Consider the following 27,255-nt stretch of genomic DNA (forward strand, 5'->3'; position numbering starts at 1 on the left):
ATATAATTCTTAATAAAAAGTAATGCATAATATTGCACAACTCGAAAAAGTAAACACGGACATGGTTAAATTTGCATGAAATCAAAAGGTAAACATTATTCATGTACTTTAGTGATTTTATTATAATATGTAGATTAATGAAGTACATGTTTTACGAAATAAACGAAGTACTGGATATTTATACACAAGGTCCAGAGTTCGTACTTGCCCAAGTCTGAAATTTTTTGTCCGTGATTCATATCGCGTGTATGGTGATTCAATAATTATACAAAGCATTAGCTTCACAATATTCGTGTATTCAAAGGGTTTATTAATAAACAAAATTTAAATAACTAAGTATACAAATTATATTTGTAACAAAAATATAAAATATTTGTTTTTATTGTTGAATAGTTCAGTTTAATTTTATACATAATAATCGAGAAGTATTTATATGGACATGATATAAAATTTCTAAATTACATTTTATGTATATATATAAACTATACTTATCCAAATATAACATTTTATTTATGAATTTGCAAAATTGCTATCTTTATCCCTGACAATGTTTTGGTAATAGTTATATAGAGTAAAGAAATATAACTTACCAATTAAAACAGCTTATTCAGCAGTGGTCTTAATACTGATATTATTATCATATATTAATATATGACAGAAAAAATGACTTAGTAGTACCTTACAAAAAAATAGCTTTATCTCTTCTATAATACTTTTTAAATTTATATGTCAGTGAAACATGAAACTATATTTGTGTGAACATATTAAATCCCTTATGTCAGTATCAGTCTAATAAGTACTTATGATTCATACTAAATTATTTGGCATCCAGATCTGATTAACAACATCCTAGGATGTTGAGTCATATATAAAACTTACAAGTAATATAATGTATCGGCAAGCGATTGATGTGGTTCTAGCTGTATATTTTGTCCAATGAGAGAAACGAGCTTATGTGCATATTGACAAGGAGCTGGAACTTTTATAGTACCAGGCCAATTGTAATACAAATGACAAAGCTTATACGTTAGTCGTTGTATATGTTCAGGTTTCATATTTCTACTGTCATATATAACGATATAGCGAGTTGGCGATACTGTTCCTTGACGTATGTTTTGAGAAACTAAGAAGAAATCGTAGACATCTGGTTTTGTTATGTAACAATCCACAATTGTTCCTGGTGAAGGGTTCCTCAATCCCGAGCTCTATAAATAAATATAATAAATAAAGAAATATATATATGATTAAGATCTATAAGTTGTTAATATGTAATTTCCTTCTTTCTTAGGCACTTACAGATTTCTCAAATATCCGGGTATTAATGCGTTTTTGAACTATTATTACAGTTAATGTTGGTTCGTAATTTATTTCTATAGCTTTAAATGCTGCTAATAGCTGTTTTATCTCATACTTGACAACAATCTCTAATTGTCCATCGCTAACTCCATCTCGATATATGATAATACGATCTGGGTAACGAGTATTATGCTGCAAAACAAAATAATAATAATATTTACAAATATATTACAGATAGCTAGCATACAAAATATTAATGTATGTATATATACAGTGAATGTTAAAAATTACTTACTCTATGGTAGGCTTTTACAGCCGAAATTAAACACATTTGCAACATATCTACTATCTCTTGACGTTTACCTTGTATACAGATTTTACTGTGCCAAATTGTCAATAGCTTATCTAGGCTTGCTACAAAGCCTGCAACACTCCCTTTTGATTGGCCATTACCTGCATGATATACGTCTATACCGCATATCATGCAATTGTCCTAACATATTAAAATTTAGTATTTATGTTTATTTCTTTAAATTAAAATTATAAATATGTATGTGCATCTCATACCATAGGTATAGCTAAAGCCCAAAGTGCTCCACCCAGCTTACAATTAACTTGTAAAGCAATTTTTTCTGTTATGCTTTTTAATTTGTCACCACGAGAAATAGTTCTAGACATAATTACTTGAGAAGCTACAGGCATTTCTACACAGCATACTCTAGATATTGAAGAATATATTTTTAATATGGAAATTATAAAATATGCGTATAAACTGTTTTACCTTTTTACCGCAGAATATCTATCAGTTCTGTTTGTAGGAAACACGATAACCATTAGATTAGCCGTTTGTTGGATACTCTTTCTTAGTGCTTGTACATATGTTTCAATTTTATCGTCTCTTAAGCAAATCATGTGTGGGTCTCTAACATTCATACCCATAACTTTTGTAACATTTTTGAACATACCAGCAAACTCTTGTGTACATCTTGTATCTTTTTGGCAATACAAGATAAACCAATGATTCAGATTAGGCTAAAAATATCATTATATTCTATCATTATATTAAATATCACTATCAAATTATTAAATATGTAATATATAAAAGTACCTACAGTTCTTAAAAGAGCATTTCTAGATACTGTTGAACCCCAATCTACAGGACGATCAAGTGAAGGTGTAACTTTTGTATTTTTACCAAAGAAAACGCACTCAGATTCAAGAATTCTGCCTGTAAATTTTATTACATCAGGTTCCAGATATAAACCCCACTCAGCTAATATTCCCCGTGGTACATCATTATTTTGTATTTCTTGCACAAAATGTCTAATTATATCACGTCGGGCATTGGGAGTCATTTGAGTCACTGCCATGAGATCCTTCATAATTCTAAAATCTGAACGAACACTATTGCTCAAACTTGCTAAGTAACATAGCTCAGGAACCAACAATATCATTTTTTCTTGTGTCTACATATAAAATTTGTACAATGGAATTTGAGATGGACTAAATGACATTTACGTTTCATTGCTTGAAGAGCTTCATTACTTACCTGACCAGTAGATGATTTAAATTTATCACAATGAACTAAAAGTGGTTGATTTTTGTCTTTTATCTCTATATTCCAATGAAACTTATAATAATTTACTAAAGAAACTTTTTCAGTTCCTTTTATAAATTCATATGTCGGATCCTTATCCCATGCAACGTCATCAACACGATAGGTTTTATTATTATATCTTGTAAAAACGGATAACCCAATTAATTCCCTTACAACGGCATCTTTGAAATTCGGTTTACCTCCGAAGTTGATCCTGCATCATTGTATTTTACAATAAAATAAAATTAACTATAATATTACATTTTTTATGAAATTATTTGCAAGTCTTACATTATATCACGTATCGTTTCTGTACGCATAACACGATGCCGTGCATCTATGCATAATTTTAAACCCCCTTCATATGCAGTAATTGCTGTTGCGTAGCCTGGCCACACTTCCAATTTATGTTGTGGTATAGGATGTATTCCCTTTGGATTAAAATTATGTTGGCCAATGCGAACTAAACTAAGCGATCGTAGAACACGGCCAAGTAAAACATTGAAAAATGGAATGTTCTCAGACATGGTTTGTTGTTTCTTATATATTACTTTTAATTCCACTTTTGACTGATCCATAGGATGTATAGATTCAAGGATAATTATCTAAAAATTGCAAACCATATAAATCTATGTATGTGTTCTTTTAAAATTTCATTATTGCTTACATCTTGCTGTAACTTCTGTGGTAAATAGAGTGTTACTCCATCAAATACTTTTGTTCGTCCAAGTGCTTGTAAATGTTGATTAAGAAGTTTTCTACGAAGTGGTCTTGACTCAATATCAGGATTAAACTTGACTTCATAATTGAACAACCCTTTTCCAGAACTTAATTTGAGGCTTATATAATTACCACTTAACTGTACTCTAAAAATTTATTGCTATTTTCTAATTTGTTTTGCATAATTTTGTTGTTATTATTTATTTTATTAGTACAGGTTATTACAGGTATCTTTGCAATCATTAAATACAAAATGATCAAAATTGACAGTATAAACTGATTACTCGTTTTCAAAATGGAATTAATGTACTTGTATTTGTTCTGAAACACGATTGTAAATGCCACCAAGTACATGTATATTAATTCCATTTTGAAAATGAGTAATCAATTATATGCAAAATCTTCATTCTGTATTTTTAGCATATTTTTTAATGAGGAATTATCCTTTGATCATATCATAATTGCAGAGACATCCTGTACATATATCAATACTTACGAAGTTCCACCTATTCCTTGTCGACATTTTGGTTTAAATGCTGAATATGGTTCAGATGTACTTTTTGTTTCCTGTATTGTCATATCGGTTAATTTACCTAATACTCCTGCATCATCAAAAGATTGTACAGCAATGTCTGATTGTTTTTCAGTTAAGCTATAAAAATATATTTTTGTTTCGTTTTAATAATACATATACTTGTAACATGTATTTTGTTTCTTACAGTATATTTTGGTAATTATATAGAAGAGAATATATCTCACTGATTTCAATCACTTTTAAATATGTACATTGTTGGGAACACAGTTCTCAGCAATTTTTCCTTAAACATATAATTGCCGCTTGGTTTTAATTTGAATTATTCATAAAACTACCTTTGGTACTTTTTATTTTTGGTTTGGGTTAGATTAATCTCTTTATCCCTCAGGTAGTTTACAGTTATCTTAATGTACAGACTTGATGATATTATATATGTGTTGATGGCTCTCACATAGCTATACTAATTATACGTTAAGTTTGTTTCTTACCTTCTTCCATTTACAAATTAAAATGTGATACTTATGAAGTTCATATTATGAATGCATCTTAGCTAGAACACATCTATAATATCATCAGCATGTCCATACATAATGGTAAATCAACCCTAATCCAAGATAAAAAGTAGCAAATGTATTTTTATGAATATCTCAAAAAACTAATCCCAAGTGATAGTTATATGTATAAGAAAAAGTTATTCAGCATGTTGATCTCAACAACATATTTGAAAATTATTAAAATTGGTGAGGTATATCCTTTTCTTACATGATCCTTAAACTGAGAAAAGAAACTTGTAAATTTAAATGATTTTATTAAATAATATATTAAATGATTGATTCTTAATGTAACAAATACATTTTTGTAATTATTACCTTGAAGGTAGTATGATATTATACTATTTTTGGAAAGATGAAAATACATATAAAGATATAATTGAAAATAATATACATATAATTTGGCATACATACCCAGCAGCTTTAGGTTTCTTGATTGACAACTCTCTACCTGGACCAGCTACTTCTACTGGTTTAGAACTTGATGCACTAGCACGTATCATTGATTTTAATGTGCTTAATAAAGTACCTCTTCCATGTCCTGTCTTAGAACTGGATGGTATTTCAGATAGATTAGGTACATTATATTGTGTTTGACTTTGACTTTTTGATGAAGATTTTATAGCTGCATCTTCAGATTGTTCCCTTTCTTTCATGAGCCTTAAAAGAATAGCTCCTCTTCCTTTACCAATTTGTTTTCCCTTATCTTCTTCCATTTTTCATATATATACTGTAATATAATTTAATCTTGTTTTACATGAATGTATCATAAATAAAAATATCAAAACAATTATGATAACTACATATAATAATCTCATATTAGAACTTCCACTATTGTATTTTTTAATAGGAAACAATTCAATAATTCAATAATGAAACATAAAAATGAGAAAATTGAAAATGTTAAAAAAAATTTCAGCGCAAGTTCCTTATGAGAATTTTTTTTTAAGCATAAAGCTTTATGATACAGTAAAATATTGAACTTATACTCTCATATATCGATTCATAATTTAATTAAGATATGAATAAAAGAAAAGTATATTTTATGAAATATTTGTGGAAATTTAAATATATTATATAAGAATATTCAAAAAATAGACACATACAATTATTTGTAAATTAAATAAATAAGAAAAAACTTTGAAAGCAAGACACGTGTAGGGAGAACAAAAATTGTTTAAAAAATGAGTTTATTTAACATTCCGAATATTGTTTATATATCGATAATAAAAATTAATCTTTAATCCACATAGATTTTTATTTTTTATTATTCATTTTATTATTAAACAACATTTAAGCTACTTCAAATAATTAATTATAAAGAATACAGGTTAGCTTTTAATAGGAAGCAATAAAATTATGCTGAATGCATTACACATACATGTTTGATATACATATCATATTAATTTAAAGTTAAAGTTTAAGACAAAGTTTCAGTTTTGAAATATATCTATTCTTTTTCAACGTATTATTAAAATGCATGAAAGAATGATAAAGGAAAAGAAAACAATATATAAAATGGATAGATAGATAAAAATTTTACCTTTACTAAATAATAAGAGTATATAACAAGAATCCACGTATGAAAATGCTTTGAAAACTAATGTAAAACAGTACGTACTTGTCGCATGTTTTTCAATAAGTGCCGCTACTTTTTACATATAATACTGCTATATACATATAATGACAGAGAGAAAATCTCTGCCAGTTAGAATGTGGTCACATGGTCACGGTCACGGTTGTTTTCATATAAACAGGTCTCACACTCGCATACAGAAGCAAGTACAGAAGAAACACTTGACATTCAATGCTTTTTTGTGTCCCACGTTTTGGGGGTCAAATGACTCCCCATATCGCTTCCTTGTCACATGCGACATTATCGATTCAGCATAGTAGTAGGTTCAATTAAAACAGAATTTTCCTATGAAATTATAAGTATGATCAGAGAGGAAATTCTCAAAGAGGATGATATAGAATATGGTAGCTTGTGAAGAAAGTGTATAGAATCCTACACTTCGGCATCTGATTAGAACGGTAATTTCGTGCAGAACCTATTACATTCTTAACATTTTCCGATTTTAATACGTCCCGATTGCATAAACAACTTTATTATTATTAACAACTCATTTTAGAAACTATTAAGTGAAACTATTTTTTATTTTGGAACTATTAAAGGAACTAAAAGTCTAAAATTCTTAAACAACAATCTTTTTAATGCAAAAAGTTGCGAATTTTGCAATCTGTAACTTCGACTTGTCTCTACTTGCTAACGGAATAGTAATGCCAACGGAAATAGTAACGTACGAGAAATTTCGTAATGAAAAATGAACGACGATCACTTATACAACCGTCTGGCCTACGTGGAGGTGCAACTTTTACCTCTTAGTGGCTGTTGATATCATGGTTGATGACAAGCTCGCGTTCGTGTGAAATACAGAGGGGTGATAGAGGCAAAAATTCTTAAAGATTCTATCGATAAAACAGCAAGACGTCGGTAAGCTGATGTTACAAGTATCACGTCCCATCGGCGATAAAATCACTAAGGAGTTGTTTGTAACAATTCCTATGTTCGCAGCAGAATATCGTAGATGGCGTAAGAAATATTCTGATTTTTTGACAGGTCGGTATTTTATAACACGAGACACAAAGTTCTATTTAATATCACGTCTATCTTGTCCTTAGTCGATCGTTATGCTTACATATTTATATTTATTGTACAAATATGCATGCGTTACTAAACAAGAATATAAGAGGTCTATATGCAGCGTTCTCTTTCTATTTCTTTAGAGCTTTTTTAGCTCGCTCAGGTACTCTATCTTGATACCTCTATGGTCGAGGTCGAGATCGATAATTTGATAGGAGGTCAAGTTTTGTAAGTCATTTTATTAGCCAGTGTAGATTTGCTGACCTCACAGTAAGGCCCGAGAACAAAATTTATCTGCTGGCGTCATTCGTATATCCGAACTGATAAGCTATTTTAGAGGCTAATTTAATGGCAATTCCCAAGTCTTTTACATCATAGTCGAGACTTGTTTATATGATCATGATCTAGATCGTTTATATGACCGTGGTTGCGACTATTCATTCTTAAAATTGACACTATGCGGCGTTTATTTCAAATGATTTGAAATTGAGAATACTCAACAATAGATAAAGATAAAACATTATTAAAATACATCGTAGGACATTTTAGAAATTTTTTGTAATTGTTTTCTTTGATCATATTGTTACTTAAAAAAAAGGTGAAAACTAATTTCTATTTGCTCTATGATTAATCCTAATTCTTTCGGCTTCCCTCATCTTTGTCTCTGTAATTTCTTTTTGCTTTTGGCATTTAGCATGAACAAAGACTGTTTGTAACAATAATACTCTCTGTGGTAACCAATGTGACTTCGCAAATCTCGCCCAGAGACGAGCAGATATTTCTGCTAACAGTGGGAGGAGAATTGGGAAAAAGCCGTAGGCGTCTTCGACTATTGAAGGCACCGTAACCCGCGCGATTCATTCAGTCGCGACGAGATCAAAAGTTAGCACAGGGAACGGTCGTTTTTGAATGTTTAATATTCTTAAAGAAGGCCCAATTAAATATACGATAATAATTCTTGCTTGTTGATACTAATAGTCAACGCCTAATTTATTCGAATGATCAATGTATTATAAGTCTGAAATTTTAGAGAAGAGAGTGTCCCATAAGTTCGTGCCGTTTTTCGTGCGGTTATATATATTAAGATCGTTTACATACCTTTCAGTTTCATGAAAAGATGTAATCCCCCTCTCGTTGTACAACTTTTTCCCATTTTTCTGGTAGGGCCATTATTTCGTCTCGATAAAAGTTCTCTTGTTTTTTCTTTAAAATGATTTTCTAAGCTATTTTTGTCAATGTTTTCAAATTTTTTACCTACTAGAAAGTGTTGTAATGCTCTGAACAGGTGGTAATCAGATGGGGCAATATCTGGGGAATATGGGGGATGTGGTAAAATTTCCCAATTAAATTCAGACAATTTTTTTGTAACGCTTCCGTTCCGTAAGTTCATGGGGCACCCAAACGTTCAACTTTGACACCATCCCCATTTTTTTAAACATCTATGAATCGTTGTCTTAGGTATTTTCAGAACATTTGACATCTCTTGAACTGTTAAACTTCGTGATTTTTCAACAAGATCCCGAATTTTATCTTCGTCTGTCTGAGGAGGACGTCCGGAGCGTTCCTCGTCTTCTAAACAGAAATTCCCAGCTCTAAAACGTTGGAACCACTTCCTATAAGTGCGAGATGAAAGCGCATTTTCTTCGTAAACAGCACATATGTTTTTCGTGGCAATTGTTACGAAACTTCCTTTCCGAAATTCATATAACATGAGATGTCGAAAATGGATACGCATTTCACTCATATTTTTTACTGTTAGAAGTCACTGTGTTCGCTATATTACGATCTTATACCCACGAAAATCTGCTCTAGCCTATTCTCGATCAGCTAAGCTCAAGTGCATTGGTCCCTTATTGCCGTATGTTTAGAAATCGACACATGAAATGTATACACAAAAGTCGACACGAACTTATGGGATTACCTAATATAAAATTCTTACCTTGCTTATATATACTACCGATTGCACTTTATTTGGATTGAATTGGAAATATCGCACTAAGTAATATATTGATTAAACTGTTTAAGTATAATTGCTTGAAGACTGACTGATTTCAACTCGCGTACTGTATGCTTTCAACTCCTGATTAACGACTAACGAACAATGAACGACTGGCTGTTCAGATTTACTTCTTGATGTTCACTCTTGTAGGATCTTATACTACAATTAGTTTATTTACAATAAATGGATTGTACAGACGTTGATTGAACAGGAAACGATGGTTGATTAACGTGAACTAAATACAGCAACGTGCTGCAGTTAAGACAACTACGCAGTTCGCACTCTTTGACTTTTCAACTAACACTCTGCGACTTTTCCACTGACACTGCCTGCTAATTCATCTTTCTCCCTTAGCATCTCTTTTGTCTTAACCCCACCACGCACGTGTTCCGTAACCGCTCGTAGTCAGGGTCACGTAGGTCCTTTCCACGAAACTATTCGATCGAAGGACCGACGACACATTGATGGGCCTGTCGATACCTCGGCTTTCTCGCGACATTGTTTATAGTTCACCCGATATCTCTTAGGCCTTTTGTTCACGATACTACACTCTTAAATAGTTTTCTAAAAAACTCAACTCAACTCTTAACTCTTAATTCAACTCGACTCTATTCGACTAAATCTCAACTTAACTAAATTCTTCGCTCAACTTGATATTAACTCTCGACTAATTTTTCACTCAACTAAACTTTGCTCCAAGTGGCTACGCTTATTTATACTAAAACTATCATGGTATAATTATCACGTGACGGTTTATTCCATGGTAGCGCGGAGTTTGGCACGTAATTATTTCTGCTGATGTTCTTCCGAAAGTATTAGGTTTCTTCTTTAGAAGCCCTTGCTGCTGCATTCCTCTAGCATTGCTAGTTTCTGCTGATGATAAGACGTACTCTCCTTGACACGTAGTTACCTTCGCTGATGCCGATACTTGATTCCTTGGCGCGCTGCAGTTGCCTGTTTATCGTACTGGGTATTGTGATGGGGAGAGCGCGCGTAAGGCGGTGCGTTTCAGTGGACGTCTCATTGTTCCTCGTTTCGATTTCGATTATTCTTAGCAGCTTTTAATTTTTTTCAATAATATTGTCGCGCATTTGTTTGTGGATTTATTGCGATATTAAAGTATTCGTACGCGTCGTATTTTTTATTTCCCTTAAGCTTTCTGTTCCTAATTCCACTTGCCCAGAGTTATGGTTCGCGCTATTCGCGAGTTATGACGTATTCCTTTTCCTGTTTTACGTTGCAGCTCGTATGAAGCGCGAGACGTGACACATACGTTATCTTGATTTTACTTTCGTGTTTTCATCTGCCTTTTGCACATGTATAAAATTAATAATAGATGATCGTCGATGGGCAGGGGTATGGGATGCGAGTATCAATAGAAATAAGGAATTTTGTGCAATTAAATTTCAAAAACATTACAAATATAAAAATATAATTGAACAAAATACAAAATTTGTTTGAAAGGAGTCTAAGACAGACATACGATAACCATAACAATAACCAGTTACGCACCATTAGCATTAATAAAACTTTATTTATAATCGATATACATTGAATTGCTAAGTATATATATATATTTTTATATTATATATATATATATTTATTTATAGTCAATTATTTACAAGAGTCACGTTTTCGCATGATTAATTAAAATAGAATTATTACAATAAACTATAGAGTAAATCAAACAACAATGCATCGGACGCTAGAAGAATCCGACATGCTTCATTCTGCAAAACTGTGTGCACGACTTTACAAGTTCGATGGCAAGATGTCTCTTACAATTTAAGTTCACTGTACATCGTGCACGTTCAGGTGGACGCTTCGTACACACGTATCGTATTCGACTCTTACCTTTGTTAGGTATGGCACTTAACGCATTCGTGCGCGTCTCACGATGCCACGTTCGAGTTCTAATCCTATCGAACGTGAGCTCGTGTGTGTAAAGATTTTCCTAAATTAGACGCATGTTTAATTCATGCCGATAATATTTTGGTCGACGTCTTGAAAATTCATATTTCTTGTTAGATAGTATGGTAAAAAGATAATCTTCTCTACGTTCGAATCTATGGATCATTCGATAGACTCGAAAAGTTTGGAAAAGCTAATTTTCAACGGCCTAATTAACGTATCACAGGCCAATTATCTAAACATCACATAGTACCAGCTCGTTGAATAAATGCGGATGCCGATGATCACGTTCTCCAATGATTTTCTAATTATCTTGCGATTCTTTCGACACGAGCCGAAGCTTTTTCCAACATTTTTCTTTCTCAGAAATAACGATTTGTTTGAACAAATAAATTAAATATCGATTAAAAATCATTATCCCAGCCGGATAAATCATCAGGAGGAGAGGGATCTGAATCCGGAGGATACTCGTCAAAGTTCGTTGTATCGGTGGCACTTTGAACTCGTGGCATGATTGGAGGTTCAAGAGTTCTCGATCTGAGGCCTTCCCAGTTAAACCCATCGAACCATCTAAACAAGAAAATAGGATCGTTGATAAACAATTTTTCTCCCTTTTCTTTTTCACGCAATTAATTTCTTTTTACGCAACTAATGTAAACTTTGATACACTTACTTATGTTTTTGTATTTCGCTAATGCCACCTTTTTGGTATCCAAGACGCTCTGCAGGATTATCCCTTGAAATAAATAATTAATTTCACGGTCTATCTGATAATCGATCGATGGATAGTAACGAGGATATAGAATTAGTATTTTTCGTGTATAAATTAGAGTTTAATTATTACCTGCACAGCTTTTTAATCAACGCAGTTGCATTTCGTGTGATCGATCTAGGAAATTCTATAGCGTCGATTCCTTTTAAAATAATGTTATAAGTTTTCATTGGATCGCCTCCAGTGAATGGCGGTGTACCCGTGAGAAGTTCAAACATCAGTACACCAAGGGACCAGTAATCGGCACTGATATCGTGTCCCTTATTTAAAATAACTTCCGGTGCAACATACTCGGGTGTACCACAGAAAGTCCACGTTTTTCTCCCGTGATCCAAACGCTTGGCAAAACCAAAGTCAACCAGTTTTACGTATCTAAAAAATGTTGTCGATGTTACATTGCTATATCACATCTATGTACAGTGATACGTGTCGGTGGAAATTTTCTTTACCTCATCCAGTACGTTAGATCTACGTTAAAAATCATCTTACCCTTGACTATCAAGCAAAAGATTCTCCGGTTTGAGATCTCTGTATATAATGTTCCTAGAGTGAAGATAATCGAAAGCTTCGACGACACAAGCGGTGTAAAATCGTGTCGTGCCGTCGTCAAAATGACCTTTATCCCTTAGAACAGTCCAGAGTTCGCCACCAAGGCAAGCTTCCATCAGCATATAAAGATATTTCCTGTCTTTGAACGTTTTGAACAGCTTCACGACAAAGTCGCAATCAGCTTCACCCATAATTCTTTTCTCCGACATAATATGTTGCTGTTGTCGTGTTTCAACGATCTGGGCTTTCTTCATCTGTTTTAGAGCGAACGATCTACTGCTGTCCCCGACTATTTGAACCAACTCCACTCTTCCGAAACCGCCTACGCCTAGAGTAGCCAGTGGTCGAAGATCCTGTAGCCTTAAATCTCTGAATTCCTCGTTCAACCTGTATCAAATCGTTATTCGGACGATAGATTTGTTCGTTTTATATTTGCACGATCGTTAATTACACTAACTTTTCGCAGGTACACTCTTTCTTGTCAAAACTTGAAATAATTGCCAACGAGTAATAAAAGAACGTCTTTCTAGCCTGAAATATTACCTAATAGCGATCTAACGTAATCAGAGTATTTTTAAGAGTAACTATATCGAGATGCTATGCTCTTAAATTACATTAATACCGCGTTAACAAGGGTTTATTAACAACTAGTTAGTTTCTAATCTTTTTCATTTTTTTCGTGTTATGCGAGTCTCTATTCTAAGCGACGCGGCATTAATGCAAATTGCTGGCACGTCTCGAAGAAAAAAGCGAAACGTTAGCTTAATTGTTGAATCATTAGCACACACATGGTTGTACCGTAACGCGAAACTTACTCCGAGATAGCACGCTCTATTCTCCCATCCTAGGTAGTAAGCGTGAAACATAACATACAGATACACATAGACCAGGGATTTAACAGACGATTCACGATCATGATTATGGTCGTGTATAATTAACGTTCATGAGAGTTAACGCGGTTATTAGTAATAAAGCCACGTTTTACCGGCGTACGATCGGATTATGAACTGTAAGTTCATAAAGGCTCACCTTCTACGTTCCACGAGCTCGTCTTTATACCGCGTACGAATTTCGTCCAGAGACGAGATTAGCTGATTGAACGTTTCACGGTCTATCACCAAGCAACTCACTCCTTCCGGATCGTCAGCGATTATGTTGGCCGTTCTCAGGTCGTCTCTGTGGAAACGTTTCGTGCACTTTAATATTTAGGATGATACCGTGGGATTACGATGAGACGAAAGTGCGACATAGAGTATATAGACTACGTACATACTGTGGTAACGTCCTATATTTGGCAAGCAAAGAATACAAATTAGAAGTTCAATTTTTCTCTTTCGTCCTTGTTTACCGTTTTAATATCCAAAATTCTTCTCTTATACCGATTTAATTTCCATATTTTACAACGATCTAGCGACATTTGAAACAATTACCCTTGAAGCGCTTTCTCGCCGAAGAAATCGCCTTTGCTCAACGTCCTGATGTACTTTTCTTCCGGAGTATCGGGCTGCTTTATCGTCACGCGAACTTGCCCTTTGCTTATTATGAAAAACGTGTCTCCTCTTGCTCCTTGTCTGATTATGTAATCCCCATTGTTGTAAAAGGTCTGTAAAAGTACGTAAACGATATGGAATAAACGAGAAACGAGAAAAATATCATCGAGAAGATACCAAAGCTTACCTCTTCCAATACGTCCGAAATTTTGATTAAAGTCTCCTCGGGCAAATTCTTGAAGATAGGAACGCTGAAAGAAACAAAATCACGTCGTTCGTTAAGCGTGTCTTCGCCCTTTCACGATTATCGCGTGGAAGTGATTTTTACCTCTTTAAGAAATCCGTGTACTCGGCCTGCCGCGAGAGGCCGGTTCTCATCATAATCGTTTGGAAGCATTGTCGATCGATGGCCCATAGCTGGCAATCTGTAGCCGCTGTTATCGTTGCTGTCCTCTTACAATTGTAAAGAATTGCCAGCTCACCGAGCACCTTGCCCGGTGCCAGAGTGCTCAAGTATTTGCCGTCACGAGACACTTCCACTTTACCCTCTGCAAACAGGATCGAATAATTAGTATTTGCTGGATCTGTCAAACATCGTCCGGTCATCATTTTCGTGTCACGCAACGTACAGTATCATCGAGCAGGATGTGATTTTTCCTGAGAACACAATTTTTTTTTTTTATCAAATTAAACGAAAGTAAACACCAAAGGAAGATTTTTCGTAGTTTCGTCGAAAGAACAAAAGTTTCTCGATATGTTTCTCTTTCCTAACGCGACCGAAAGACAAATTTCGACCAACAGCGCGGGCGATCGCGTTTCGACGAAGTTTTCCACTAGTCGCGATTCACGCTAACAAACGATCGACCGTATGGTGCGCGTTAAGGAGATTTTTGTCCATCGGTCGATACAACCAGACGACGCAGTTGTTGGCGCAAAAATCGATTATTACAAAATTCGAGCAATACCTGCGTCGTTTGTTACGCACGACGGAACCTGGCAGGATAAGCTATGGATCACGCAGATGTACTTTTTATGAAATCTTAATTCTTCATATTCGTCGTAATTGAAATTCGTATTTCATTTTTATACATATTTAGCGTTACACGCGAACAATTTGATTCACGCTTCTGGATAACTTAGAATGTGTAATATTTCAATCTGAAGTAACTCGATAGATGTAATTACGCTATCTCGAAAATCCTGCGATCCAGCGGACGCATGCTGTTGAAATGTTCGCAGCAGATAATCAAAAACACATTAGACGACTCGTCAAGCTTATGCTATATAACGCATACAAATCATATTCTTCTATCATACGTAGAAACATCAAAGATATAATCGTATCGACAGATCAGATTTTTCGAAATTCCTTTCATCGATCGTATTTTTATTCGACGATAAACCGCGCCGCTATCATCGAAGAGCGATTCCAATTCTATATCGATCTAACGTATATCGCGATAAATTAAAGGAACAGTCGAGGAGTTAAATTACACCGTTTAACAAAGTTTTTAAACATCCAATGCTGTCAATAATTACTTTTCAGATAACGTTACACCGAGCTCCTTTAAGAATGCTTTGTGATAATCGCGTGGCATTAAACTGCGACAAAAATCACAAGAAATCTTAAACGCGACGAAAAATAAGAAACATCTTGTAAAACTGGTAATTTTGCGGTTGTCCGAATGGAGCAAATTGCGTCACGCGGCAGCGTGTAAAGATTGCCCTCTCTGCTATAGTAATCAACATTTTTCAGCGTGTCGACGCGAGTGTGGACCGGATGCAATGAACGTACGCGGTTATCTCAGACCCAATCCCTTAGTGCACAATGGGCCTATTCATAAAAGCATCCGGTACCTGTGCAGTTTTCTGTTCGCTTACCGTTAACGTGTGCATTGTATACTCGATTTCGCCCACGTTCTTGCTTCTCCGATTAGACTGTTTGTGCCGCTATTACCGACCGTAAACAATTCTTCCGAGCGCTATTCTGCAATTCGTCGTTTCTTTCTTTGCTCCACTCGGAGAACGTAAAGCGGAGGAAACTGCTATCTACCTGGCGGAAGTTCCCTTATGCGGTTTAGTAATTTTTCACCCATTAGCAAGATACTGTCGACTTATAAATTTTTGTTACCGATACTCGGCCTGCAACTGCTGATTTTAGGGCTATCGCATCGCGTACGATAAAGCTGCGATTATTTTCTTCGTGTTAACGTAGAAAACGTTGCGAAAAATAGGGTTTAAGACTATGCGAACTCGTACTATTCACTGGGAGGGACGAAGAACGTTCGATCAACGTAAATCCTAAAGTCAATCGTTTCGGCGTTCCATCGAATATTTATAGCGTGGATCGGTGAAAATCTGTAAATTGATCGACTAACGCTATGGTGGTTCGCATCGGAATTCCGAGAAACGCATACTCGTTCGCGACGATACTCTCTCCGTAAACGAATCGACTTCATCTCGACTCGTTAGATCCGCGTTTCTTTTCTAGGAAAAGCGCGAGCCGGCGCAGAAATAGATCGAGGAAGGGGGAGTAATTGTTAAATGAAAACGATTAGCCAATCATAGCTGACTATTGCCGCTATAAATATTCGTCACGAGTTGGTAATAATCGGTTGGCACGATGTAAACTTCAAGTTGAAATATTACCGATGGCTATGCGAAGAAAAAGATGAGAGAGATCTATGAACATGAACTCTTCCGTGATAAATGACATTTGGCCTTCTTTAGGTGCTGGGAAACGTCTAATTCGTTTCCTCTATTACTTTCTATATTTTCTATTCGTAGTAATCGTCTTTTCTCGTTAAGCGAGCTACTCAGCAGCGAAACCGATCGATTACGTTTTCTAAAAATTTCATCGATTTAATAGCAGAATCCATAAGCAAGCGTTTAGCTTTATAATCGGTTTGATTTCCGTGTGATTTAAAATGGCAATGGTCGAAAGAAGCGAAACTGGTATCGTAAGGATGTTGCCTCTATCGAAACCTTCGCGAAGAAGGAAAGAAAGAAAGAAAGGAAGAAGCAGCTGTGTATCGTCGAATCGACTCGTTACAACGATTCATCCGTTCAAAGAACAATCAGAAAGATTTCTTAATATTAAGCGAACTTTTCAGATCACCGAGTTCAAAGTTTCTATACCTTAACAGAGCGATTGGCTAGTATCTCCGTTTTCTCCGATCATTCGTCGCGTAAAAATCAGGTAGACACGCGAAAGCTTGGTTTTTGCGAAGCTCGACAAGAGCTTGGAGCATGTTTCTTAACGCGTAACTCGTTCCGCCACTCGGTATATCGTATATCTGTCGTGGAGGCGTGCTCTTCTCGATTAAACGAGGCCACACAGCCGCTTCTTCCAGCGCATGGATCTGTTCGCGTTGTCTCGTCTTTCGCGAAATGCTTGATTTATTGTTGCGCCGGCATAATTTAAACCGTCGAAGGTGATTCACTTTAGCAACGAAGGCGCAACGCTCGGCCTTTTAGACGAAGATGGCGAACGAACGAGAGAGAAAAGGATACCGCATTCGGCTCGCTCCAGGTTTCACGCGTGTTCCTCTTTTCTATTTCTGGCGCGTCCACAGCGCGTTCATGATTCGTTAGGACTATACCGTAATTCGGTAATACGTAGATATTTTATCAAAGAGAGGGTTGAGAGAAGGGGATAGTCCACGGCCGTATTGTCCCGTGAACGTTGCTTTCACTTCCTCGCGTGCATATAACGTATCCTGTCAAGAACGAGCCGGTACAAAGAGACTTACGTCGCGAACCGGTTTCGAACCGATGCGATTCCCCGGGATAACCGGGCATTCTTCGACTCTTCTCTGGACTTTGCCAATCTATCAGTTTGGCTCAGTTCGCATCGAACGATTACAACTGCCGCTCAAAAGTTTCACTTTGGTTACTCTACCGGAGAACGGAACTCGAACCTTCAAATTGGTTTCCTGCGATCCTATGCGACAGTGTTAAAGCGTTCACCGCGGCACGGGACGTATAGGTCCCGTAACGAACCTTCCTCTGGGTTGTCGCTCCTTTTTTTTATATTACCGTCATCTTTCCACGTTTCTCGACGAAATAGACGCTAATTAAGTATTTGCAAGATAAAGTTGCGTGACACGTAATAATAGTTCTACGAGACTCATTTGCTCCTTAGAGGCAAAAACGTAACGACTTGTTGGTTATCCCGAGTGTTATTTGTCCCGTGCCGCTAAGGATACTTTATATCGTATGTATTAATTGGCTTTAAACGAACGCGGATTAAAATAATCGTAATATATTTGACAAATTTTTCAAATATGAAAGTGCGATACAAAACATACGTGGAAATGAGTAAGGTACGGTAGAGTCCTGTATCGTGAAATAGAAAAGTCCTTAAAAGAATCCGTCGCAGTGAACGCGTCAAGCTATTTACGACGATGATCTCATAGCTTCGATCGACCATTTTTATTTTTTCATATTTCCGCGTACATTTAAAAACGTGCATCGTTCAAGATTACGCGTACGAACGAACGCTTCTCAAGCTGTTTTATCGCGATTTACTTATTTTCTCCGAATAGATTAACACGGTGGTGTCGTTACGAGGATTTTCTGCTTCAAAGTCTGTTCGCATAGCGAAGCGGTAAACGAACGGAGAAAACGAGACCCGATGCACCTGAAGGTTAAACGTTCAGCCACGATGAAAGCCCGCGTCCCGATAAAAATTCCTCGCGTGACGGATACTCGAGAAAGTTATTTCCTCGTAAACTATAAATAACGATAGCGAAAAGCGTTTCAAAGGACAAGGTTTCGGAGCTGTGCCAACGAGAATTTCACCAGAACGTTCGTACTTGACATTAATATTCAACATCTCGAGGGACGATCGTAAAGTTTAATTTTTCCCACAATCCTTTCAAATCTTCGCTGACCTCGTATTACGTTCCGCTATATGTTTTCTAATGTATTACGTTATATTATCGTAGGAAGTGATCGTAAATAAGGTATTTATCCAGATGTTCAATAGGAGTCGCGTTACAGCAGAACGGAGCGTCGGGTTACCATTCGGAAGGCAGAAAATAAAAAAAAAGAAAAAGCGACGGTTTCGCAAATGGGAAGGAGATTGAAAATCTAGGAAGGCGCTAGCCCCTGGTGCTTTTTGTGCGTAATGCAATACTGTAACGCAATACACTAATGCCTGAACAAGAACTTACTCATTTACATAAGTTGCTCCATCTTGTAATCAAAGTTCTCCCTTATGTCTAATTCGTTATGCTATTCGCAAATACCATCTAAATTTAAATCGAGATATCGCTCATAGAAGACAAACACGGTGGTAACTTTGATTAATCGCGGAGTCCTTGCCCGAGGTTCGGCAATGGCCCTAATTTCGAGCAATTTTTAATAAGACAGGTATCAATGCCTGGAATTGTGCGACGTTAATACAAATTGGCAATTTCAAAATTGCTTGTCATAGTTGGCAAAGTCTTGCTTTCAGGGATCGTCGACTTCGTTATTCAATTAAACGTAAAAGATCCTACGTCCCGATTAGTCGAAGCCATTTCAGAATGAATTACGTCGCGACTTGGGTAAATTATCGTGGAGGAAAAGCAGCGGAAAATAAGCGCGAAGTCGTTGCTTGTAACTAAAGTTAGGCTCGACGACATCAACGCGGCTCTTACGAGTTGAACGTTTGAAAGATGCGAGTAAGCGAGAACTCTTAACGAGTGTGACAGTTTTAAAAGGAGGATCGCTGGCGTGTACATTTTGCACGCATTTGCCATCGCGTTTCGTAATTTTCTGACACGATTGCGTTCCTCCGAGACCCGTGCTTCGCTCTTTCGCCTCGGTTTTACGAGTCTCGACCTCCGTCCTAGGAATCCTCGTCCGATATTAACGCTGACCTCACGTAACTCGTCTCGATGCTTCGACGTTACTTCTTTCCGACAGCTCTTTTAAACATCCATTCGAGGAAATGAATCATTATTTGGAAAACGTTGGAAGTTAATCGGATAGAATTCGAGATCTTTGGAATATCGAACGAACTGATAAAATTCGTGGAACCTGGAAACGGACGACAGTGCTTTCCCGCTCGCTGCGAAACAGGATAAAGTTTGGAAAGTGAACATAATTACGTGACTAACGGAATAATGTTACCTGGTCACGAATTCTCGATTACGAAAGGAAAAAGGAATGAAATTCCGTCGGGTTCTCGGTACATGTACGTGACATTTGTAATGACATTTATATACACGCGTTATCCGCGAAACGTTGTATAACCTTCGACCATCGCGAAAAACAAGAAGCGATTGATTTAGAATACCGAGGCAATCTCGATGTAGATAGATCATCTTGATGGATGATAGAACGTAAACCCCGAATGACGGTAGACGGTATAAAGCGAAATCTTTTGTTGGAAATGTAATTCGAGCAGCGATACTTTTAACCAAAACATCGATCAACGATAGTTATTGCAAAATATTCTAGAACTTCCTGAAATTACACTGTACAGCTTTCAACAACGATCGACGAGGAAATTAAGCAGCTGATCTGTTATATATTTCTATAGACGCGATTTCTATTGTCCTGTTGCTTTGTATAATAGACGTTTATCGATTCAAATAGCGAGTCCATTCAACTTGCTACATAATTTTGAAATATTACGAGGAAACAAAATACTAGAAATAAAGAGCACAGAGATATTATATATCCAATATGAATCGGAAATAAAGGAAGTCTGTAATTGCAAGTGATTAATACGTGTCAGTTTTATCAGAAACCTTACCGTGCAAACAGATACGACGTTTCCTTTCTCCTACGAAAAGTAAGAATAAATGAAATTCTGCTTTTGTGGAAGAAGCATCTCTTCTTGTCTCGTCTCTAAAATGATAAAATTCCTTTCTCAATTAAGCCGAAACAACGTTCTGTCACTGATTTCACGACTCTCTCTTCCGACTTGAATAGTTTAGTGTCGAAATCTAGCGCGAGTGTATTTTGCCATAATGTTTGCAAAACGAGCGATGAATCAGACATCGAGCTTTTTGTTCTGGATCCGAGAGAGGCGAGCTCGCGCCTCGCAACGTTAAAAACTCGATTCGAATCGGATACGCCGATATCACCAACGTTACACGCATTTCCGTTTGGATCGCGTACACGGTTAAATAGAGTCTTTAACGTGACTGATAATTATAAAGCGTCTTGCGCAATTTCGATAGAAAGTTACGCTCTTGTTTCGCTAGCCGAACGTATGCTTAATCGGAGTAGTAAAATTCGATTAGATCGCTGCTTTCTACGGTATGTAGACGTATTCGGTTGTAGTAGAATCTATCTATAGTAGAATCAAACTAGAATCGTTCTTGTGGAAATAGAACGTGCACGTACATTATCGCGAATAATTTATCAGCAACTCTTTCTTTCTATTTAAACGAACGAACTCTCCACTCTACGACGGACAATTTAGTAAAAAGATACGTCTTGCTATACTTTGGATAAATTCGAGGATATATCTGCAACCACCAGGTATAGCGCGAAGGAATTGTTCGAACGCGTTTCAGGCATTCGCAGATGCTTCGAAGGTACGAGAGACGAAGGAAAGGGTCCACCCGCTATAGCTGACCCGCCAGAGACCTCGAACGAGAGAAGCTAACAGAAGAAAGAAAAAGATAATTCTTCTTCGAGGTCTGTCCGTGGTTTATGTTCTATTCGCATATAGGTACGATGAACGCAAGGCCCGAGACATCTACCGGATGTTCCACGGAGAATATGATCGTTATAATTAAAATTGACTCGAAGAAAGATTATTTTATTAACAACGGACGGCGTTTGACGTTCCTCAGACGGATGGTTTATGAGATTGGTAATCATCATACGTACACAGTTTCAAAATGACTCGTTCATACTTTGCGCAGCTGTGGTTCTTTAAACTTTCTGCTTCGACTTATGACGAACCGTGTCGAATGGTTTCTGTTTTGAAATTCAACGTTACCAGTTAACTCTCGGTGGTACCGATTCGTCCTTTGAAATTTTGCAACGCTTAATGGCTTCGTTGGACCGAGAAACTTTCTCGCAATTTCTGCCAAAGTCAATTCCGCGAACGAATTCCGTTTACTACCGTTAGTAAACCACCGTCGTCTCCTCGTCATAAATATATTTACGGAGGTAAGTCGTTTGTTTTAAGAATTAACCATCGATCGCGTACTTGGATACGACGAAGTCGAACATCGTGCAAGAAACTGTTATACGTCTTATTGAAACAAAAATACAAGGTGCATCGATACTTTCGTAAATGGCTGTATACATCGGGTAGCACAGAATTTTAAAGAGTACACCGTGTGTGTACAAACCCGCGACAGGCCACCTAGCATGACGATATAACAGGACAAAAAGTTTACGCCTCGCATACGATATCCCCGTCGAAAGGTTTTATTCGAAAGCCGTGTAACTGAATTCCCGCTTACTTGGTGTAGCGGTGTCTTATCGTCAGTCCAACCCGACGATCTCGTTTCTTCGACCCGTAGCGGATAACGACAAAGCGGCTCGTTGGGTAAATGCATGGTTCGAGCGTCGACTAGCCAGCTTTTACGTCAATGCTCGCCAGGAACCTTGACTAGCCAGTTTGCAAAAGCGGATCGCTGTCTCTAACGTTTCTTTCCTCATTATCGATATATATGTTTCTCTTTTTTCGTGCCTGTTTCTTGAACTAGGTCAATAGATTCGTTCTTCTAGCGACATCGAACGCGTCGCTAGCGAGGATGGCTCGAATATATCGCCAAGGACGCGAGACGACTTTTTCGGAGCAGATTTCTTACGGTTTACCTCTGAACGTGTTCGCTGTATGTTGCTTTTAGAGGAGAAGTTTGTGGGACGATGGTGTCAGATTGTTTGAGAAAGATCGTTTCGACGAAAGAGTTAGAGAGATTAACGCGGGATTCAGTCGAAGAGACGAGAGTTATAGGATTATTCGTAGGATAGACCGATAGGAAATTTGGCATTTCAAAGAAGAAGAAGAAGCGAAACGAGACTGTTTATGTACGCATATGGTTGACAAGACACTGGGATATTTCTTTAGAAAATATTTGCCGTAGAAGCTGGATATATTACCGGAGAGCTGGTAGAGCGGAGAACGCTGTTAGGAGAAATGGTCCTTATCACCGTACCGCCTCCAGACGCGCGTGTAAGGAACCCTTGCATTGTTCACCATGAGTCATCGGTATATTTTTCGACTTTGCAAGATACCAGAACTTATTTCTCGCGTGCTGTATCCTTATAAGATTCGCACGGCTTTACTTAAGCAAGATCGAACAAGAAAAAGGGAATTGCCAAGTTAATAATAGTTGGATTTATTAAGATTCCTCAAGCAAGTCCGTAATACGCGATTCGTCGGTGAAAAGCCCCGTTTATTTCCGCGCGTCATTCGGAAACTCCGATTCGACGGGCTATTTCATTCGCGTAAGTGTCAGATTAGAGCGCGTAGCGTGAAAGTAATTCTTCCTTCGCTTCTCAATGCGCGTTTATTAACAAATGCGCTTACATTCGCGTAAAAGAAAATTATGATAAACGCAAACATACGCAATTACTATTGCATAAATCGTTATTACTTGGAAGTTTACATAAACCTATCTAAACTATCGACAAAAGATAAGAACTTGAGTTAAGCGTTACTTTATCCAGCCGCCGTAAGACGTACAATTTTAAGTAGAATCTACCGTGGTGGTACGGAAAAGCAGTTGTTCAAAGCGTTGAGTTTTACCATATATATTCAAAGATCATAAACGTTCAATCATTCGTCGCAACGAAAGACTTGCTTCTCTAATCAAATCACGAAGTAGAATGACTCGAATCACGTGGAATCTCGGACGACAGCTGTTCACCGGTCCAGCACGAATTTCCTGCGACTACTTTGAAACCAAATCCCTCGGAATTTAGAGTGTCCAGTACCCACATGTTGTCAGCCAGTTTGGGAGCAAATTCAGCTCGATTTCGGCTGAATAGGTGCACGACCTGTTTCGAAACTCGCTCGGCTTCTCCCTTTAGCTCGATTCAATTTGAGCCAGTTCAATTTCTTAATGTTTTTGCTCAAATTTATAGATCGGTGGTCTCACGTTTCCCGCATTTTTAGCGATGTGGTATTTTTACCGAGGAAGCAAAAACAAGAACGCAAATTATTCCCCCTATGAATATTACGAGCCATTTTAATTAATAACGAGGTAAAATTCATAAAGAATTAGGTGAGTTACAGACGCGTACGAATAATTACCGTCCATGGAAGTTGTACTTTTAAATAATGGTGTCACTCGCGTAACACTGAACTGCCTGTATTACGAATACAATCCTTGAGAAAATTCAGCATTGATGACAGCGCAAGTAGATTCCAAGGTTCTGTCGTTTAGGTTTACGCGATTACGCTATATTTTTCTCACTATGTCTTCTCGAGATCTTCTAGTTGATCTTTTAAATATAATTCTGTCGTCAACATAGTCGATATATCAACAGAGAAACAAACGCTCTAAAGGGATTTATATAAAGAGGGTAGACGCCGAGAAAGATTAATCACCAGATGAAAATAAGCGGAACACGTCCTTAGATGAAAATTGAAAAAGTTGGGAGATACGATTATAACAGGTTTTATGATTATTTTAGAAGCAAAAGCCAAAAATTGAGATCATAGGTGAGTATAAAAATAATTCTTGACTCGTCGATTAGAACCAAACACTCTGCCCCTGTCCAAAATCACCTTCACTTTTGACCTCGGTGGACTTTTTTCCCGACCTATGTTGTAAGTATATTTTATAGGTCGAGATAAAAAAAGATTTCATGTAAATATATGTCACTGGCAGAATTGTTAATGAGTTATGGAAAGAAAAGCGATATACGCGATCAACAATCACGAACGTGCGTACACGATTCCAACTACGACTTCGTTTCAAAACATTTAATATTCCTGCCAATACAAGACTAATAACAGCAAAGAATAGAATCATTGTTTGAAATTGGAGTCGTAGGAATATTACGATATCTTTCTACAACTACTACATGTAAATATTCCTGATCTATTCATACTTTATCTATTCATCTATTCATATCGTTCTTTTTGGTACAGCCGAAAGCTATTACGAAACACGTAACTTTCTTTAGCGTGCATTTTCGATAATATCGCAATAGATATTTAAAAGATAGTTCCAGAAATAGAAAGTTCATTGGCCTTCGATAAATACATATTACAAGCTCGTCGATAGTAACAGAAAGCTTCCTATATTTCCATTCAAGAGTTGTTAAGTCGTTCGATTCGAGACTACAAACGAGCATATTATAAAATAATCTGAAAACGAAGAAAATAATCGATCAAGCTTACCTGTTAATATTCTAGTCTCAATCGAACACAGACGCTTTTAACGACATAACAGTGTAACAGTTAGTACATAACGTTATCTCATAAAACGACACAGAAAGCCAGAGAAAACGTTACTTTTACATCAGACAAACGTCAACCGCGGATTACTATTCTATTGCGAGTGAGAATGTAGCGAAGTCTGATGACTAGGCACTACTGTTGCCATAAACAGGAAAATAACTCGCGCGTGTAATGCGTTCAGAATTTTGGCACCTCTCTTCTACAACTATTTAATAATGACATTGTTGTTTTTATTTTGACCTATAAAATATTGACAACGGTGTACTGACAATATATGGCTGGGGAAAACTACGACAACCTGAATATGGTACATTAACCTATGCTCAAATATCAAATACCAGACTCTTCTTCTCTATAAAACGCGTTAGATACTTGTTCCCTTAAATAGGCGGCTATATAACACCGGTGTTCTTGTGTGAAAGATACCAGTTTGCCAGGTAGTTTTATTGATGGAGGTCACTGGAAAATCTGGGTCGAAAGATCCTCTGTGTAGTATTTTCTCTATAGGTATAGATAGTCTCACGCAATCGGGCCAAAAAGCCATAGTGTTAAAATGGTAGAAGGTCGATGAAAATTTTATTACCCAAGATTAAATTAGAAGCGATTTGAGATGCTTGAAAAATTTCTTGAAAGCTACTTTTTATCCACGTGTATCTACGCAGGGATATTAGTATACAGCGAAATTGATTAATCTTGTTTTCTTCTCCACCAATTTCGATGAAAATCACTCGGATAGAAAATCATTTACAATGTAATAACTTAGAATACATTAACACAAATCGTTCAGTTTCTACTTCGTTGAGTATCTTTTCAGATACAGCATGGAAAATCCCGCTAATCCCGTAAGACTAATTAAAGGCGAATAGCAATAAGGTATGGCAAATGGGCTGGTAAATATTAACTAATTTAGTTGAATAAAATATGGCACGATAACTCCTCGATGAACAAGTTACGTAACTCGAACATCTGCCGGTCTAAAAACGAATAATAATTTATAACCGTCGGTTTAACGTATCGTAACGCATCGCACTTTACAATCTCACTCGCTTTGTTGAACTAGAAACCAAAGATTCCCCAGACATTTAAATTGGCTGAAAATTCTTCAGATTTCTCACGCGAGATTGAAAGACATTTCGAAGACAGATTTGGACCTTCATAGTTGAAAAACTTGCGGTTAAACCTTTAATTAGTTCTTCTCTGTACGTAGGGCACTATGTTTCACGGGACTTTCTCCCTTTCATTGTCGATCGATCGACAAAAAACGTTATGACCAGCAGTCCCAACGAGAATCGTTGATCATGCAGCGAACTGATCGCGATTAATCCAGGCAGCGGTATCGAATATTTGCAATTAGAACTCCAGTTTGCAGCAAGAACGTGGGAAAGACGGAAACACGAAATAGTCGTGCGATTAATGCCTCGCGTTGATTACCGTGTAGTACGATCGTTGAATCGGTTAAGTTGATTAACGAACGACGCGGTTTAACACCTAGACTATCAAAGTAAAACAAATTCTAAAACGATACGCGGTCGAGGAGCGTGAAAGTTGCAACACGATGAGCATCGTATGAATAACAGATGAAACTCTCCCGAGTCGAAATAAAAACAGCAAGCCGCGCTAAACTGCGCGATAAGATGGCTTCTCCCATAAAATACAGTCAACGAGGATACCGTGCTAACGAGTAACCGCGTTCCGTGCTCCAGAAACTATATCTGGTCGTGATTTTTGTCTTTACTCGCGTTTGGATACGATGGAAGTCGAGCCAAGCAAAACTTATTTTGTTTCGGTTGAGATATCTCGCGAAGGCCATAAATCTC

General features: G+C 36.9%; 2 protein-coding genes across 9 annotated transcripts in view; both read right to left on the bottom strand.

The window, feature by feature from the left end:
- Positions 1-345: 345 nt before the first annotated feature.
- Positions 346-10,257, bottom strand: LOC100644656 (piwi-like protein Ago3). Of its 6 annotated transcripts, none has more exons than XM_048411450.1 (13): positions 7,004-7,124; positions 6,321-6,620; positions 5,114-5,429; positions 4,110-4,265; positions 3,561-3,759; positions 3,185-3,498; positions 2,846-3,107; positions 2,409-2,762; positions 2,078-2,328; positions 1,864-2,014; positions 1,592-1,789; positions 1,297-1,488; positions 346-1,205 (listed from the first exon to the last, which is right to left on the bottom strand). In XM_048411450.1, exons 3-13 carry the CDS (start codon positions 5,413-5,415, stop codon positions 876-878), a joined length of 2,709 nt encoding a protein of 902 aa, XP_048267407.1. In that variant the 5' UTR covers positions 5,416-5,429; positions 6,321-6,620; positions 7,004-7,124; the 3' UTR covers positions 346-875. The 6 variants fall into 6 exon arrangements, with proteins under 6 accessions (XP_048267407.1, XP_012170834.2, XP_048267408.1 ...); XM_012315444.3 differs by having other exon boundaries at positions 6,243-6,620; XM_048411451.1 differs by lacking the exon at positions 7,004-7,124 and adding an exon at positions 6,712-6,955.
- A 599-nt stretch (positions 10,258-10,856) lies between these two features.
- Positions 10,857-27,255, bottom strand: part of LOC100628631 (cGMP-dependent protein kinase foraging) — a 55,111-nt gene continuing 38,712 nt past the window's right edge. For all 3 annotated transcript variants that reach the window (XM_003400304.4, XM_012315440.3, XM_012315441.3), the window contains 8 exons: positions 14,393-14,612; positions 14,252-14,315; positions 14,005-14,177; positions 13,604-13,750; positions 12,515-12,961; positions 12,098-12,397; positions 11,927-11,989; positions 10,857-11,823 (listed from right to left, as the gene is read on the bottom strand). In XM_003400304.4, the coding sequence (XP_003400352.2) occupies positions 11,658-11,823; positions 11,927-11,989; positions 12,098-12,397; positions 12,515-12,961; positions 13,604-13,750; positions 14,005-14,177; positions 14,252-14,315; positions 14,393-14,612 (1,580 nt within the window). In that variant the 3' untranslated portion in view covers positions 10,857-11,657. The remainder of the gene's footprint in view (positions 11,824-11,926; positions 11,990-12,097; positions 12,398-12,514; positions 12,962-13,603; positions 13,751-14,004; positions 14,178-14,251; positions 14,316-14,392; positions 14,613-27,255) is intronic.

This window comes from Bombus terrestris, chromosome 13, assembly GCF_910591885.1.
Source record: "Bombus terrestris chromosome 13, iyBomTerr1.2, whole genome shotgun sequence".
Lineage (NCBI taxonomy): Eukaryota > Metazoa > Arthropoda > Insecta > Hymenoptera > Apidae > Bombus > Bombus terrestris.